The 14,689-nt window shown below is 37.1% G+C and overlaps 2 protein-coding genes across 2 annotated transcripts in view; one reads left to right on the forward strand and one right to left on the reverse strand.

The window, feature by feature from the left end:
* Positions 1-3,000: 3,000 nt before the first annotated feature.
* LOC117788569 (synaptotagmin-5) overlaps positions 3,001-14,689 on the reverse strand; it is a 57,335-nt gene continuing 45,646 nt past the window's right edge. The window contains exons 4-9 of the mRNA XM_034627356.1: positions 5,155-5,385; positions 4,553-5,090; positions 4,211-4,491; positions 3,994-4,143; positions 3,785-3,925; positions 3,001-3,716 (exon numbers count right to left, since the gene is read on the reverse strand). Coding sequence (XP_034483247.1) covers positions 3,570-3,716; positions 3,785-3,925; positions 3,994-4,143; positions 4,211-4,491; positions 4,553-5,090; positions 5,155-5,385 — 1,488 coding nt within the window. The 3' untranslated portion in view covers positions 3,001-3,569. The remainder of the gene's footprint in view (positions 3,717-3,784; positions 3,926-3,993; positions 4,144-4,210; positions 4,492-4,552; positions 5,091-5,154; positions 5,386-14,689) is intronic.
* LOC117788572 lies at positions 10,198-10,727 on the forward strand. The gene is made up of 2 exons (XM_034627360.1): positions 10,198-10,445; positions 10,517-10,727. The coding sequence occupies exons 1-2, from the start codon at positions 10,259-10,261 to the stop codon at positions 10,606-10,608; spliced, it is 279 nt and encodes a 92-aa protein (XP_034483251.1). The 5' UTR covers positions 10,198-10,258; the 3' UTR covers positions 10,609-10,727.

Raw genomic sequence — 14,689 nt, forward strand, 5'->3', positions numbered from 1 at the left:
TACATTAAGCAAATTAGTTGAAAATATCATTTTGTGAAACTTAATAAGGACTATAGTCCGCACTATCGAACAGCTAATTAAAAATGTTTACAAATTTAAATTATCTTCGCGCAAATTCAAAACTCGCACCACTTTAGTGTCACAAATGCGCCTCAGCGTAGATTTATTCGCGGCTTCGGCATTGCGACTGCGGTTGCAAAACATCTAACGGACGCAAATTCGCATGCGCGCAACAGCTGATTTAAACGAACAGAGTTGTCACCTAGTTCCGGACTTAGCTTTTCCAAAAATTGCAAATTGCAACGCATACATAAGTTTTCGAGTACACAAAAATTGTATTTATCTTTGCCACAAGTGCGTTATTATATTAATATGAATGTTCATTAAAATGTTCATCAAATATAATTGGGCACAATTAGAAATATTAATATGTAAATATGTATTAATATTATATTATTTAAATATTTTTGACTCAAATAATAAAATAGAAATTTTAAGAATTTTATAATACCCTCTGAGCAGTATTACAGTTTGAAAGCCACTGTGCACTGACTAACAGTTTTTGACTGGCCTAGGACAAGCAGTGCAAATGAATTAAATTGCAAGCAGTACATTAGGTTGTTGGAAAATTAAGGGTACTTGTAGAAAAATATGTAGTTTGGATAAAATTATTTTTAAAAAAATACAAGCTAAGAAGAGCGTTAGATAAATGTTGATGGATTTAAAAATCATCTAATTTCGTTTGTATTTACAGTTTTAATTTAATGTATACAAAAGCATGTTATTGAATCTTTAAACAGCTAACTTCTAGTTGACTTTCACTAAAAGAGGTATGCAATTTTTAACTGCCTTCTTGCCCTTTTTTTACGATCACGTTATTATTATTTTTTATTTATATTAGCTTTATCATTATGAAAATTAATGTATTGTTAAAGTGCACACACTTTAGATGTACCATTAAGTACAAGATTAAACGCGAAGTCATAATGAAAAATTGTTAAACAAAAGTGAATTAATTGCGATTTCAGAGCGATTTTCTTAGGATGAATAAGTGATAAATGAAAATAAATAATACTTAGTTGTTTTGTGTAATATTTATTTAATGAATATTTTTATAATTTTGTTCACACATAATATTATACACATCACTATGTGAATAGGTTGTGTCTATAAATATATTTTTTGTATCTATTGTGTACAGATTGGGCTAATTTGTAGTTTTTACTTCTTCATAAATTTTATCCGTTCAACACAATTTAAGATTCCTTAAATAACAATCAATAGACTGTACATAAGTATACAAGATTAAATTTACACGATGTAAGTACAAGCTATGTATGTAGATATACATGGTAGAGATACAAATACAATTTTAGGTAAATCGGAGGTATTTCAGCATTATATTGTTTTTGTTCGTGAGTTCTTCTGTCCTTCTGTTGATCAAAGCTTTATTCTATACATACTCATACATAGATATCTGTATATTATGAATGATTATTTAACAACGACATTGAGCTATTATAAATGTATTTGCACAAACATACATACTTCATAATTAGCGTACTTTTAATCAATATAAAAGCATATTTGGGTTATTAATAAAAGACATTAGAAAAGTTGAATAAATATTTTGTTCATACACTTAGAATATGTATATGTATATGTATATGTATATGTATATGTATATGTATATGTATATGTATATGTATATGTATATGTATATGTATATGTATATGTATATGTATATGTATATGTATATGTAATAATAATGTATGTATGTGTATGTGTAATAATATGTGTAATGTGTATGTGCAATATAATATGTATATGTAATGTGTATGTGTAATAATAGCCAATAAAATATGTGTAATAATATATGTATGTAATAGCAATAATATATGTGTATGTCATATGTGTATGTATAATATGTATATGTATGTATATGTAATAATATATGTAATAATATGTATATTATATGTGTAATAATAATAATAATATAATATGTATATGTATGTATAATATGTATATGTATGTGTAACATGTATATGTATAGCTGTATAATAACATATGTATATGTATATGTATGTATATGTATGTATGTGTATGTATAATATGTGTAATAAATATGCATATGTATGTATATGTATATGTACCTATTAAGCATATTTATTTATTTTATAATTAAATTAAATTATATTTTACATATGAATACATATTTAGTACATTTTACACTAGGCTATGAAAGTCCTGTCTCTTTCACGCTGACTGTTTTATAATTGATAAAAGAACAGTGAATATAAATATAATGATTTTATTATTAAAGAACATAGAGAAGACTTCATATTATACGATATACATTGTGTATAACAGGTATAACAGTATATATAAATCCACCAATAGTATTACATTAATGTTATTATCGTTGTAGTCTATTCACAATTATCAACAACTCTTGCACGGGCTCCGTTTTGTAGAATTACATTTACAATCAATAAATATTAGAAGAAACATTTAATTAAATATGTAGTGATAGTTGATAACTATTGGTATTCCAGCGACTTCGATGCTCTCAATTCACACTCACTCATCCGATACCCTCTCTCACACATACATATACTCTCGCAGACGCACATGTGTGCATATATTTATATTGGCGCATTGAAAAGGACAACAGTAAAAATTTAGCAATTTGTCAACTGTCGCCAATACAAAGAGTCCCCAGTCCCGAGTCCCGAGTCCCGAGTCCTAAGTTCTGAGTCCCGATTCCCGAGTGTCGTCTCGTCGTCTCCGTCGACAGTCGCCTTTCTGTGGTCTAAGCAAATTTCAAGAGGTGGCGAGGGTTAATCTTGAGCTGTGCGACATGATTGACGAGCATTTACCTTAGGAAATGCTGTTGAAGTGTTTTATATTCATAATTATTTAAGAAATGTACACTTGAGTTCTCTTCGTCAAAGGAGACGGCGACTGAAATGTCAACAACTCGGTTGACAGTTATTCTTCTTTCAACTCAAACTCGTCTCGTCCTTCTCTCATTCGACTCAATCGATTCTATCGTAACCCTGTGAGTGTACTCGTCTAAATGGACAACATACCGAAAATGTGTAGTACTATTGTATGCTGCTTTTCAGGGGATTTCTTTAAATAATACCCACTCTTAACAGGATCATTACTTTGACTTTATGCAATTCGAATGCTCGTTATTTCATTCATTCGCTTTTACATGTTTTGTTCTGTTTCTTAAGTGTCATAGGAACTTTTGATTGATCTTGTGCATTTCTCAATATCATACATATATGTACATTCATATAAAGAAAAGTACTTTTGCACATGCATAGTATAGTTCTTAGCTAGGAGCATCAGGGAAAACTAACCTATCAAATAATATTAGCAAAAAATGCTACATAGCTTCACACTGAAGATGTGCCATATACTGACAAAAGTATATATCTATATAGTAGGTAGGATATGGCTATAAGTTCATAGTTTGGCTTAGCTTAAAGCATCTCCAAGCGTCATTCAATGCATTTAGAATGTGCACCTGCTCCTTGTTGATTTGTTTTCATGCTAGCCTAGCGAATGTAGTGCCACATGGCTGTGGGCTTCCGTGCATTGTTAATCATATCATGCCAATGCTGGCAACCCGTGCCATTTTCCTGTGGGCCAAGACCACAGCATCCAATTTCCGTTGCTTCGCTGCCAGCGCCGACCACGTAAATCTATGGGGAAATGGATTCAATTAATTGAATAAATATTTAATTGATTGATGCATTTGCGTAACCATTACCTCGATGGCTGCATTATGTAGATAATTTGATTGTAGATTGAATGTGAATGCTTCGTTCCAGATGGGGTTGGTGGGATCATCGGACTTAGTGATGCTTGTCTTTTTCTTCTTAATTCGCTTGCCGTTTTGTATTAGGTAAATCTGTGTATTTCATCGAATAGGTGTTTTTAAAGACTCTTCTTTAGTTTAACTAAAAACAAACTACTTACTTTGACGTAAGGCTCTTGTAGGGTATCCAGATTTCTGGCTTTCATTATGACAATTGTCAGCCGCTCGGCCTGCGGGAGATAGTTCAAGGAGCACAGAAGCTCCGGTCGATCCTCCTTGGGCTTTTTAGTACGCAGCAGGTCGCCCCAAATCTACTCAAGTAAAGATAAAATTGGTAATATTTAAAGATTCTCGAAAGTAGTATTAGTTGCTGCTAACCTCAACAGACTTGGATAGATCGAGGCCATCTACGGAAATGCGCACCTCGCCGATAATGTCATTGTGCGAGTAGCGATCGTAGTCGAGCACCTGTAAAACCAGCTCTTTGCCCTGCAACTGATCGCGTGAAACCGGGAACTTGAAATGTTGATCGAAGTAAGGATTCGATTCCCCACGGTGTATGTGTGTCTGACGCTTGCGGCTATCCACGTCCGGTTGCAGCATGAGACGAACATAGGGATCTCGGAATCCTCCTTCCTCAGTGGGACTTAGATTGTGAGCTGTACAGAAAGCCAAGAGTTACCAATTTCATTTAGTTTTAGAATAGACACGAGAACTTACCTTCAATCAAGTGGACCGTCAAATCAAACAGATGATAGTCGTACTTAACCCTCAAGTGCAATCGACCCACGGCATGACTGGTACCGGGTGCGGTCAGATAGACGGGTCCGTCGGGCATACGGTATAGGTCTGGCTGTAGGGCACCTAGTGGCGAAGCAGGGCCCACAGTTGGATCGATGCCAGGTTGAGGTCGCGGTGGTATCAGCAATGGTGAAAGACATCGACCGCCAGCCATACCTCCCACACCGACGCCTTTACAGACAACAGATCCGCCCGCTGCACCCATAATCATGTTGGAGGTGGAGGATCCAACGCCACCAGCACTGGCGAGAGATGCGAGGCTACTTTGAGAAGGACTTGGGGTCCGCAAGTCGCTCACATCGGTCGAGGCCGGACTGCCGCATCGCGCATCTAGTGATATGGTCCGCATGGGACTGGGAGAGCGAGCGAGGTGGTGAGGAAACGCCGGCTCGCTGGGAAGGGAGCTTCGTCCGTCGGGCCCGAATGTGCGTATTTGAGGCGAGGAGCCGCGGTGTCCCTACAGCAAATCATTTCGATTAATCCAACTGTTGTGAGGCGTGGAAAGTGGGGAGGAAGCTTACCGACTGCCTGGACGGAGCACTGTCCACACTGCTCTGGCTGGAGATGGAAGGCGTACGCTGCAGACGCGGCGGAAAGGAACGGCTTTGGTGATGCAAGTGCAACGGGCTGTGAAAGACCTCGGAGGGTCCGCGGAGAACATCTGATGGAATGGGATGGTTGGGTACACATGGAATGCCGTGCAATTGTGTGGGCGGTTGGATGGGCTGTGCCTCCCTCGAAATGTTGACTTCCTGAAGTTGTAAAAATTGCATTATTAACAAAAGAACTTGATTGTAACATGTAATCGTGATTGGTATTGGGATTGTGATTGGGATTGTGACTGTGGAAGAGCACCTCTGAGTCCGTGGGCAAGTCACAGCTATCGCTGACACTTCCAGCCGATACACTGCCTATGCCACTTGTGGTCGAAGTGACCGACGAGGCCGACGGCGGCGGCGTCATTGGCTGCGGTGGCGGTGGCGTCGTCGAGGATACGCCCTCACTCCCCGGCAGAGCTGGAGCACAGCTGGCACTGCCCTCGTCGGCCGAGTTGCGGTCAAGAGTAACGCGGCGAACCGCTCCTACCCGCTCCTTGGCCATGCGGGACCAGGACTCGATGCGCTTATGTGCCAGCCAGCAGGCAGCTGGACCCAGGCCACTCATATTTGACGGTATTCTTCGAATATACTTGGATTTCGCACTCGGTTTTAATTGTTTCTATTCACTGTATTTGTTTAGAGTTCACGTATCAGAGAATCGCACTACTTTGAGTTAAGCAACACTTTAGAAATCGTAAGATTAAAGCCCCTAGAGTGACTACCCTATCTGCCCCAAAAAGTAGACTACACGTATGAGCGTGATTCTCAATTGCGCAAACAAGCCGCCTACATTTGTGTATCAGCTTAAATCAACGCCCATGCACATCATTATCCTCACATACAGATACACACGTATAAGGACAGTGACATCGCAGCCACAATTCGGGCACGGACTCCGGACTGAAGTAGCCGCAATCAAGGACGCGTGTGATTAAGTTTTGTCGCCTTGAAATGCTATTAATTATGCACGTGTATTGCTTGGTTGCATGGAAACCGCACATCCAACAAGGACATCTGACCAGGCGAACCTCAATGAAGGCGAAGGTGCTCCGAGCGGATAATGCTTAATTATGGACTGTGGTCATAAATATGCAGACATGGCTGTTGCATACTTAGTTGCTCTTCTAGGTACTTCACTTGGATTGATCCAACATAGTTGTAAGTAAGAAGGAACGGAAAGCAAGATGCAAACAAATGAAACAAGAATCCCCAAGAGACGATGCCGAACCGACGACGACTCGTTCTCGTTCTCGTTAAGCAGCGTATCGAAAGCGAAATGAAAATTCATTTGTAGTCACACCCAATCCTGCACTACGAGTAGTTACCCTAATGACGTTGCAGGGGGATGACGATGGGATTGAATAGAACTGGAAGAGCAAGAGAAACTGAGGAACTGAGGAACTGACAAAGACAGAGGGTGAGAGATGGGACCAATACAAAAGTACACAAAATTCTATTTTCAAGTATTAAATAAATTAAATGAATTTAAGCACGTGTAGCAAATGACATCAAAACACAAATGAAACAAACAATTGGCGCGAGAACGGGATAGCTAGAGAGTGTGAATCAAAGACCAACCCTCAAATTAGTTCAGGATCATAAAAATACGTTCTTCTGCATTGCATAAGACACACATACATGTGTACAATGTACATTGACATATGAACATGTAAGTTACTAGAGGGTAAATGAATATTCATGTGATGTACTTTTGCTACACAGAGAGAACTTGTCTCGATGCATGTAGCTACGAATAATGAGCATAACACTTCTGTAGCTAAGTTTCAAAGATCTTAATATAAGAACAAAGAATCTTAAGTCACGTAAAACTATAGATTTACTGGAAATAAGTTCTGAGCGGTGTTTTCACACCGAAAGCTTACAGATCATGCCGGAAATACCTTTAATAAATATCATAAATTTCTTAAAAATCCAAATGGTACTGCTTCCCTGCTATGATGTTTAATATGTGGCATTTTAAATGCAAAAACCGAGCTTTTATTTCGCTCTATGTAGGATTTGACATTGAACACACAAACATTAAAAGTTCTTGTATCTGCTTTGATGATTATAATATTTTGTATGTTTTTATAGCATATGTACAAGTATGTGCTATTATTAATAAACTAGCTATAATTGCATTTAATGATACCTTGCTGTGGCAACACACAAGAAAATCCGTGTTATCTGCAATACACCCCATAAACAGTGACATAGATGGCGACTGAGATTTGCCGACTACGAAAACATCAATTTCGAATCATTGAAATGCAGCCAACCGCACCGTCGCTAATTGACACCTAAAATGCAATCAAAGGGACAACGGCCAAGCCCATTTTTCAACGCCAATGCACAACCATGATACTATGACACCAAGCACACACACACACACACACACACGCACGCACAGCATATGCTTAGGAAATCCCTGCGAATTGCGGCAAAAATCTCGGAAAGCAACCCAAAATGCTGAAAGCGGCCCTTCAATGTACCCTCAACGCCCTTGTCATGGCGTAAAATTGCATGCAAAAGGCGTTTTAATAGTTTGGCATTTTGCAGCTATCATTGCCATATAAATGTCAACCCCGAAAAAAAAGGATCCTACACTCTGAAGTGGACAGGGGTAGATGTATTTTCCAGTAGAGTACGGGTAAAAGTGTACGCACAATATCAAATTGAAATTTTCCACTTTGTTTAATTTGTTAAGCCTTGATTAATGGTATTTTCATTGTTGGCACTTCTGATGTTACTTCGGCCATTTCAGCCATTTCTATTTATAGTATTATCCTGGGGGAAGTGACAGATTATAACGTGCTTGATTACAGATAAATGCATTTCACCTCAAAATATTTACATTCTACGAAATGAGGAAGAATAGTTGAAGTAAATCGAAAGCTACATATCGCTTAAAAAGCTTCATTGTACATGTTCACTTATGCTGAAATAGTTTCTTGCAGAAGATATCAGCTTACATATTATACGAGAATAACCTCCACGCGAACAACGCTGCAAGTTGTGCATTCAACTGAAAATAATTAGTTCCACAAAGTCATTGTAAGTAAACGCAAACTTCTTGCAACAATGCAACAACTAGAATTAAGTACAAGAATAAAGCTCACTTTACTGTCTCGTTTTCAAAATATGTTATATGTATGTAAATATATCTTTGAGTGTCGCACTGTCTGTTGACTGATGAACCTTTTGAGATGGGAAAATTGTTGTGACCAAATCATTACACCATGTCTTTATTTCCACAAATATTTGGAAAGCTTATACACGTATACATAGTAACTATTATTCTAAGGGACTATTGTTCGAGGGCCTGCCCTTAAGTATGCATTGAAGCTCACTGTTTCAAAAATGTAATTATAATGCTAATTAAAAAGAGATTTAATTAATTTAAAAATTTGAATTCCTTTTACTTTTCAATCATAATTCAAAATATATTTAATAGCACTACAATTTTGTAATGCACTAATTTTAGTACTAGTACAATAAAATATAATTATCACTAAAGCAATGCTAATGAGATGAGATTTTCATTAGCACTACACTTTTCAATGCTTATGAAATGACAAATTCACTAAAAAATTAGTCACTTGGGCCTAATAACTATGAATTTAGGGTAAGGTACCAGGATATTCATTACCTCCCTTTCATTTCGTAATCCTAAACAATGTCATGAAATTAATATACTCAAACATAGGATATTGTCCTTTTATAGGTAAAATTTTAAGCATTAGCGTATAGTTTTGGTCAAGTTTAGAATAACTGCTTCAGGCCGTTGAGTAACTACTAATGTCGATTCCGACACAGAGTTTCAGTCACCAATTAAAACTAGTCGGACGGTGCTACAGTCGAGCATACTCGACTGTCGGAGACCCCGTACTTACTATGGCAAAAACTAACAATGGAAAAAATTAAAAATATTTAGTTAACTTAAATGCATATTCTATCATATTGGTTACAATGTCTCATAAAACATTGTAGATTTTCATACTAAGACTTAATTTTCACCCGATCGGTCCTATGTCAGCTATATGATATAGTTGACCGATTAGAACCAACTTCGGTGAGGATATATAAGACTAACTTAAATGCATATGAAATAGGTTTGGTTACGATATCTCATAATACTAAAAAATGTATCATGCTAAGACTTGATTTTCGCCCGATCGGTCCTATGACAGCTATATGATATAGTGCTCCGATTTGAACCAACTTTAGAAAGAATATATCAAACCAAGTTTTATTTATATTCTATCAGTTTGGTTAGAATATCTCATAAAATAAAAAAGTTGTTTATACTAAGACTTGATTTTCGACCGATTGTTTCAATGGGCGCTATATGATATAGTGGTCCGATTCAAAAAAGAAACAAACTTGACCTGCCTGCAAGATAGAGGAATCTACATACAAAATTTGGTGTCACTAGCTTTTAAATTTTTCTTATAATTTGGATATGAAATTTTTTTTTTCGATTTGTGGGCGATAAAGTGGGCGTGGCCGAATTTTGAAACAAACTTGATCTGCTTGCAATATAGAGGAACCTACATACCAAGTTTAGTGTCTCTATCTCCTATAGTCTCTGAAATCAAGGCGCTCATACAGACGGACAGACAGACGGACAGACGGACATTGCTGTATCGACTCGGCTATTGATGCTGATCAAGAATATATATACTTTATAGGGTCTGCCACGCCTCCTTCTGCCTGTTACGCACATATTCGTTAAAACAAACCCAATAGACCCCTGTACTTTTTTTAAGTACGGGGTCTAAAAAAAAATTGTGTTTGGGAACAGATAATTTTATGTTTCACCACGTCAAGCACTCACCACTAGGTTGTTTGCTTCCCTGAGAACTTGTGAAAGGCATTGAAAATTCTTTCAAAATATGTAAAGTTTGTATTTAGTTTTAATTCAATTCAGTTCATTTACTTCTCTTTACTCGGCAACGTACAATTTTACTGATATTATTTCAGCAGGTCGTCTGCTGATTAGTATTAACTTTTTCCAAATCCAAACATGTCACTGCGTTTGGTAAATTGTTTGGCTGGTGCCGTTAAGCGCATTCCCTCAGTCGTAATGTCTCGTGCCAGCAATCCAAAGAATATCATTCAATGTCGCGGAATGAGCAAGAAGAAGACTGATGGCACTTGCAAGAAAGACAAGTGTGCTGGAGATAGCCAGTTCTTTGCTGGCTGCTTTAAGAGTACTAACAAAATTTCTATAAGCCAAGAAACATATTTACACATATACTAACGATTTAATTTCTACTCATAGAAACAGAACGGGCTCCATGTCCCGAAGTGAAGCAGAAAGCCAGTACTTGCAAGAATCCGTGCAAAAGTGGGCCATGCAAGCCTGGAAAATAGACTCAGGATACTAAGGATCAAACGACCTGCTGATATACGATCCAAATTAAGTATCTATTTTAATTTCATGAAAGAATGATACAAGTCTAAATAACAGAATATACAATTAAACTTCCATATCTATATTTTGTGTTTTATGTACATTTCTTAAACCAGGTGCTCGTACTCGTGGGTCTCGGGGACTACAAAAACTGAAGTAAATACTAGTAGTATTAAGTTTCCTTCAAACGTTTGCCATGCTTTTTCCGCACAACTTTTATAATTCAATAAAAAGCATCGTGCAGTTACACTTACATATCTAGCGATTCGAACTTTCCCAATTTATTATATTTATAATTACATATATAATTTGGCCTTTGCGTTATTTGTTGATGATATGCAAAATCACCTGTCTGCAGATGATATGGTGTTGCTAGCGGAAAGCCCCCATGAACTTCAACAAATGATAGATCAGGCATCAAGGTACTGCAAGCAATGGAGCTTGGAAATCAATGAAAAAAGTCCAAGATAATGATCATACGGGATGGCTGAGGTAGAAGGTCCTGTGACGAAATATGGTGCCTGGATGGTGTTGAGCATCAGGAAGTGAAAGAGTATAAGTACCTGGGAGTCCTTGTGACTCATAATATGCGCTTTGACAGCCATATCAAGCAATAGCTAAAGGATGCAACAATAGCCCTCAACAGCACTTGGAGAAACACTATGAGCAAAAAGAGATACCAACCGCTGCTAAATGCAAACTAATCGAAGCCACTGCACGAGCAATTATTTTGTATGGAGCTGAGGTCTGGGGATGTATGCCGTTTAACAATGCCGAACCACTTAGCAGACATTTTTCGAAGAAACTATTTACACTGCCTGCCAATGCACCGACGGATAGCTTCCGACATTATTTTACAAGACACTGCAAACACATTTTGCATATGTACGGAAAGTAATGAAACTACCGTAACACAAATTTACCCAGGGCAGTAGCTGAAGAAATCCTGAATGACAGAAGCCAGTACCTTATCGAGTGGTCTATGCTATTTCAAGCCCTACATCGTTGGGTAGGGAATATTGATGAGTGAAATATCGCGCAAGATACACTTCTAAAGAGGAAATTGTGAATCGAGACTGCTATATAAGCTCTTGAAATACGATCTGGGCAACAACAACTACTTCAAGGAGATGTTCTCGACCAGAACAATAAGCTTACTATTTCGGGCCAGAACCGAAATGCTCGCATTGGGATATAGACCTAATGTCACAGACGATCCTTGCAGCCTATCCAATCTACGGGCAAGAGATGACACCTCGCACATAATCGCCTAATGCCTTATACTGTCTGAAATCCGAGCTAGCCACTTTGGACTGAGCAACTTAATGGAATTCATTGGAGACGGCTTGCTTCATTCATGGAAACTGCACCAACATATAGAGAAGAATAATTGAAGAGAATATTTAGAGAATCTTTTTCTTGCCGAATATAACAATAATAATAATTATAATCATAGTCAATAGCAAATGGAAAAAGTAAATTATTTAGTTGTAATTCTGTACTTAATATTATAATATAGCTAACAAAACTGCACTAACATATAGAAGGAGAATAATTGAAGAGAATATTTAGAGAAGCTTTTTCTTGCCGAATATAACAATAATAATAATTATAATCATAGTCAAAAGCAAATGGAAAAAAAAAAGAATAATTTAGTTGTAATTCTGTACTTAATATTATAATATAGCTAACGACATACTGTCAATCTGAAAATACCCCCCACAATAAAACCTACTACTACTGCTATATATAAATTCTATAAAGTACATTCATTTATATGCTTACACAAGTAAATTGAACGGATTATTTGCGTCAGTATGAGTATCTGAAAGTGGAGTAGGTGTCTGTAAAATATGTTGCACTTGTAGTTGCTGCCATACTAATACATCCACACATAGGTTTACCACTGTCACTGTCACTAGCACAAGTGTCACTTTCCCCCTGTGGAAATTTTAATCCTATTAGTACAGTAGTTGCTCTTGTTTCATATTGTAGTCATTTTTCTAGTCGCAGTTCGTTGTCAGATGGTGGCAGCTTCGTCCTTGAGCTTGGCCCCCATGCTGAATGTCCTCGCTATGGGCATAAATGGAAATACTAATGAAAGTTGTTTGATTGCATTCGTGCCTTGTTCTTAAATTTAAACACACTATATAATTTACTTGGGCTTGGCCGTGTTATTGTTCAGGTCATACACGGGTTTTATGAGCTTTTCGGGTTTACAGTTAGCTGTGAAATTCAAGTGCGCATTAGTGTCAACCAATCTTCGTATGATAATGTACAATATCGATTATTGCGGCCCCTGAGTAATCTCTTCAGCAGCAAAAAAAAGCCAACATAAATGGAAACAAAAACCTTACAAACAATTAGAAAACAAAGATAAATTCGCTCGTCAACTTTTGACACATGAGCAGAGTAAAAGAATGGGATTTAGATGAGTAAGAGAAAAGAGCAATGGCATCAAGCCAACTCTGGCCCATCCCAACAGATGATAATACAGATCGGGCATTTCCGCCGTGTAAGTCCTCGTAATCTTATTTAAATAATTGCGGCACAAACAGAAGCCAAACTGGCCAGCAACAATTCCAGCACAAACAAATACCAAAGTCGTAAAATCCGTTCAAGCAATGTCCGACAAAAGGCCAGCACAGGTATGACCGTGGCCGGAAATTAAAATGCAAAACAGGAGCTCATTATACGCTTACCTACACACTAAAAACTGAAACTGGCTGGCTGCATTTATAAGTTGCTCAGATTTTCCATTCGAATCTGTTCCATGGCACGTAGCGGCACGTCATCTGGCTCTTGACCAAATTGGGTCCAACATTTTCAATTTCAATTGTGCAGCCTGCACTAGAGACTTAAGGAAGTTGAACGTAGCTCTTCAATCTTACAATAAGTACACAGATTATTACCGACTTAATCATGCTGGAAAAATATGACGCGTTTTAAATGCCGCTTGCTAAATTAAACTTCAGCTAACGTGTATAAAAACCACATGCATATAATTTAACAGGACAACTATCAACCTATAGCTACGTGATGCAATTAGGTCTAAAATTAATTAAATTTAAATATATTGTTGCATTGTGCATTGTTTTAAATGCTTGTCGAAAACCACTTCCAATTATTGTCGCGTTCTACTTTCATTGTATGTTTATAGCTTATATAATGAAAACCACAAAGCGATTAAACAGAACTTTTGCATTAAAAACAGTATTTGTCTAATAGTATTAAAAAATAAAAAATGTGACAAATTTATTTGCAAGTATTTATTGTTTTTATAAACTTTAAGTTCGTACGAATGTCGCTATAGTGATTTTGAATATGGAAATCTAAACAGATGTAGTACGAGCATTAGGGTGCATCGATTATAATAGACCAAAAAAATTTAAAAAATCTTAATCTACGGTAATCTACCATAGTTCTAAAATCAATTCATAGTCCCCGCTTTTTGAGCTGAAAAATGTTTTTTTTTTTTTTAATTTCTAGCATCATAAAAGGATTGGTATCAAAACTCTTGTTAGGACCAGGACTTTTTAAGTCAATGACCAATTGTCCTTAAAACATAATTTTTGTCTGTGTAAGGACGAAAAGCACAAAGATTTTCAAGTTAAAAAGCGGGGACTACCACTTTTTATGAAAAAATCGAGACACCCTAACGAGCATGTCATTTTTTATTGCAAGTCAAATGGAATACGAGCTCGCAATGATGACTGATTAAGAATTAAAAGGATTTTGCTGTAATCTCTGGTAGACTAAAAGATAGACAAATTAATATTTCCTGAAATTGTAAAATTGATAATGCATTCAACAATTGATTGGAGTTCTGTATTCTCGGAAAACAGAACTCTACCGCAATCATCAGGAAACTATCAAAACAGAATGCAGAGGTCCTGTGGCATCCTGTGAATGGCGCAGCAATGTAGTGAGAAACCAGCAACACTTGTTGGCCTGGCCATTAGGAACGAGAGCCGCAAGAACGGTTCACTGATAATCCGCTCATCAAACGTCAATACAGCTCTCATCGCTGTCTGTCAACTT

Source organism: Drosophila innubila (genome assembly GCF_004354385.1).
Source record: "Drosophila innubila isolate TH190305 chromosome 3L unlocalized genomic scaffold, UK_Dinn_1.0 0_D_3L, whole genome shotgun sequence".
Lineage (NCBI taxonomy): Eukaryota > Metazoa > Arthropoda > Insecta > Diptera > Drosophilidae > Drosophila > Drosophila innubila.

Excerpts from the sequence above, each read along its gene's own strand:
- LOC117788572 (XM_034627360.1), top strand. The coding sequence starts at position 10,259 with ATGTCACTGCGTTTGGTAAATTGTTTGGCTGGTGCCGTTAAGCGCATT. Across the intron at positions 10,446-10,516 it reads CTTTGCTGGCTGCTTTAAGA|AAACAGAACGGGCTCCATGT; the intron begins GTACTAACAAAA and ends TTCTACTCATAG.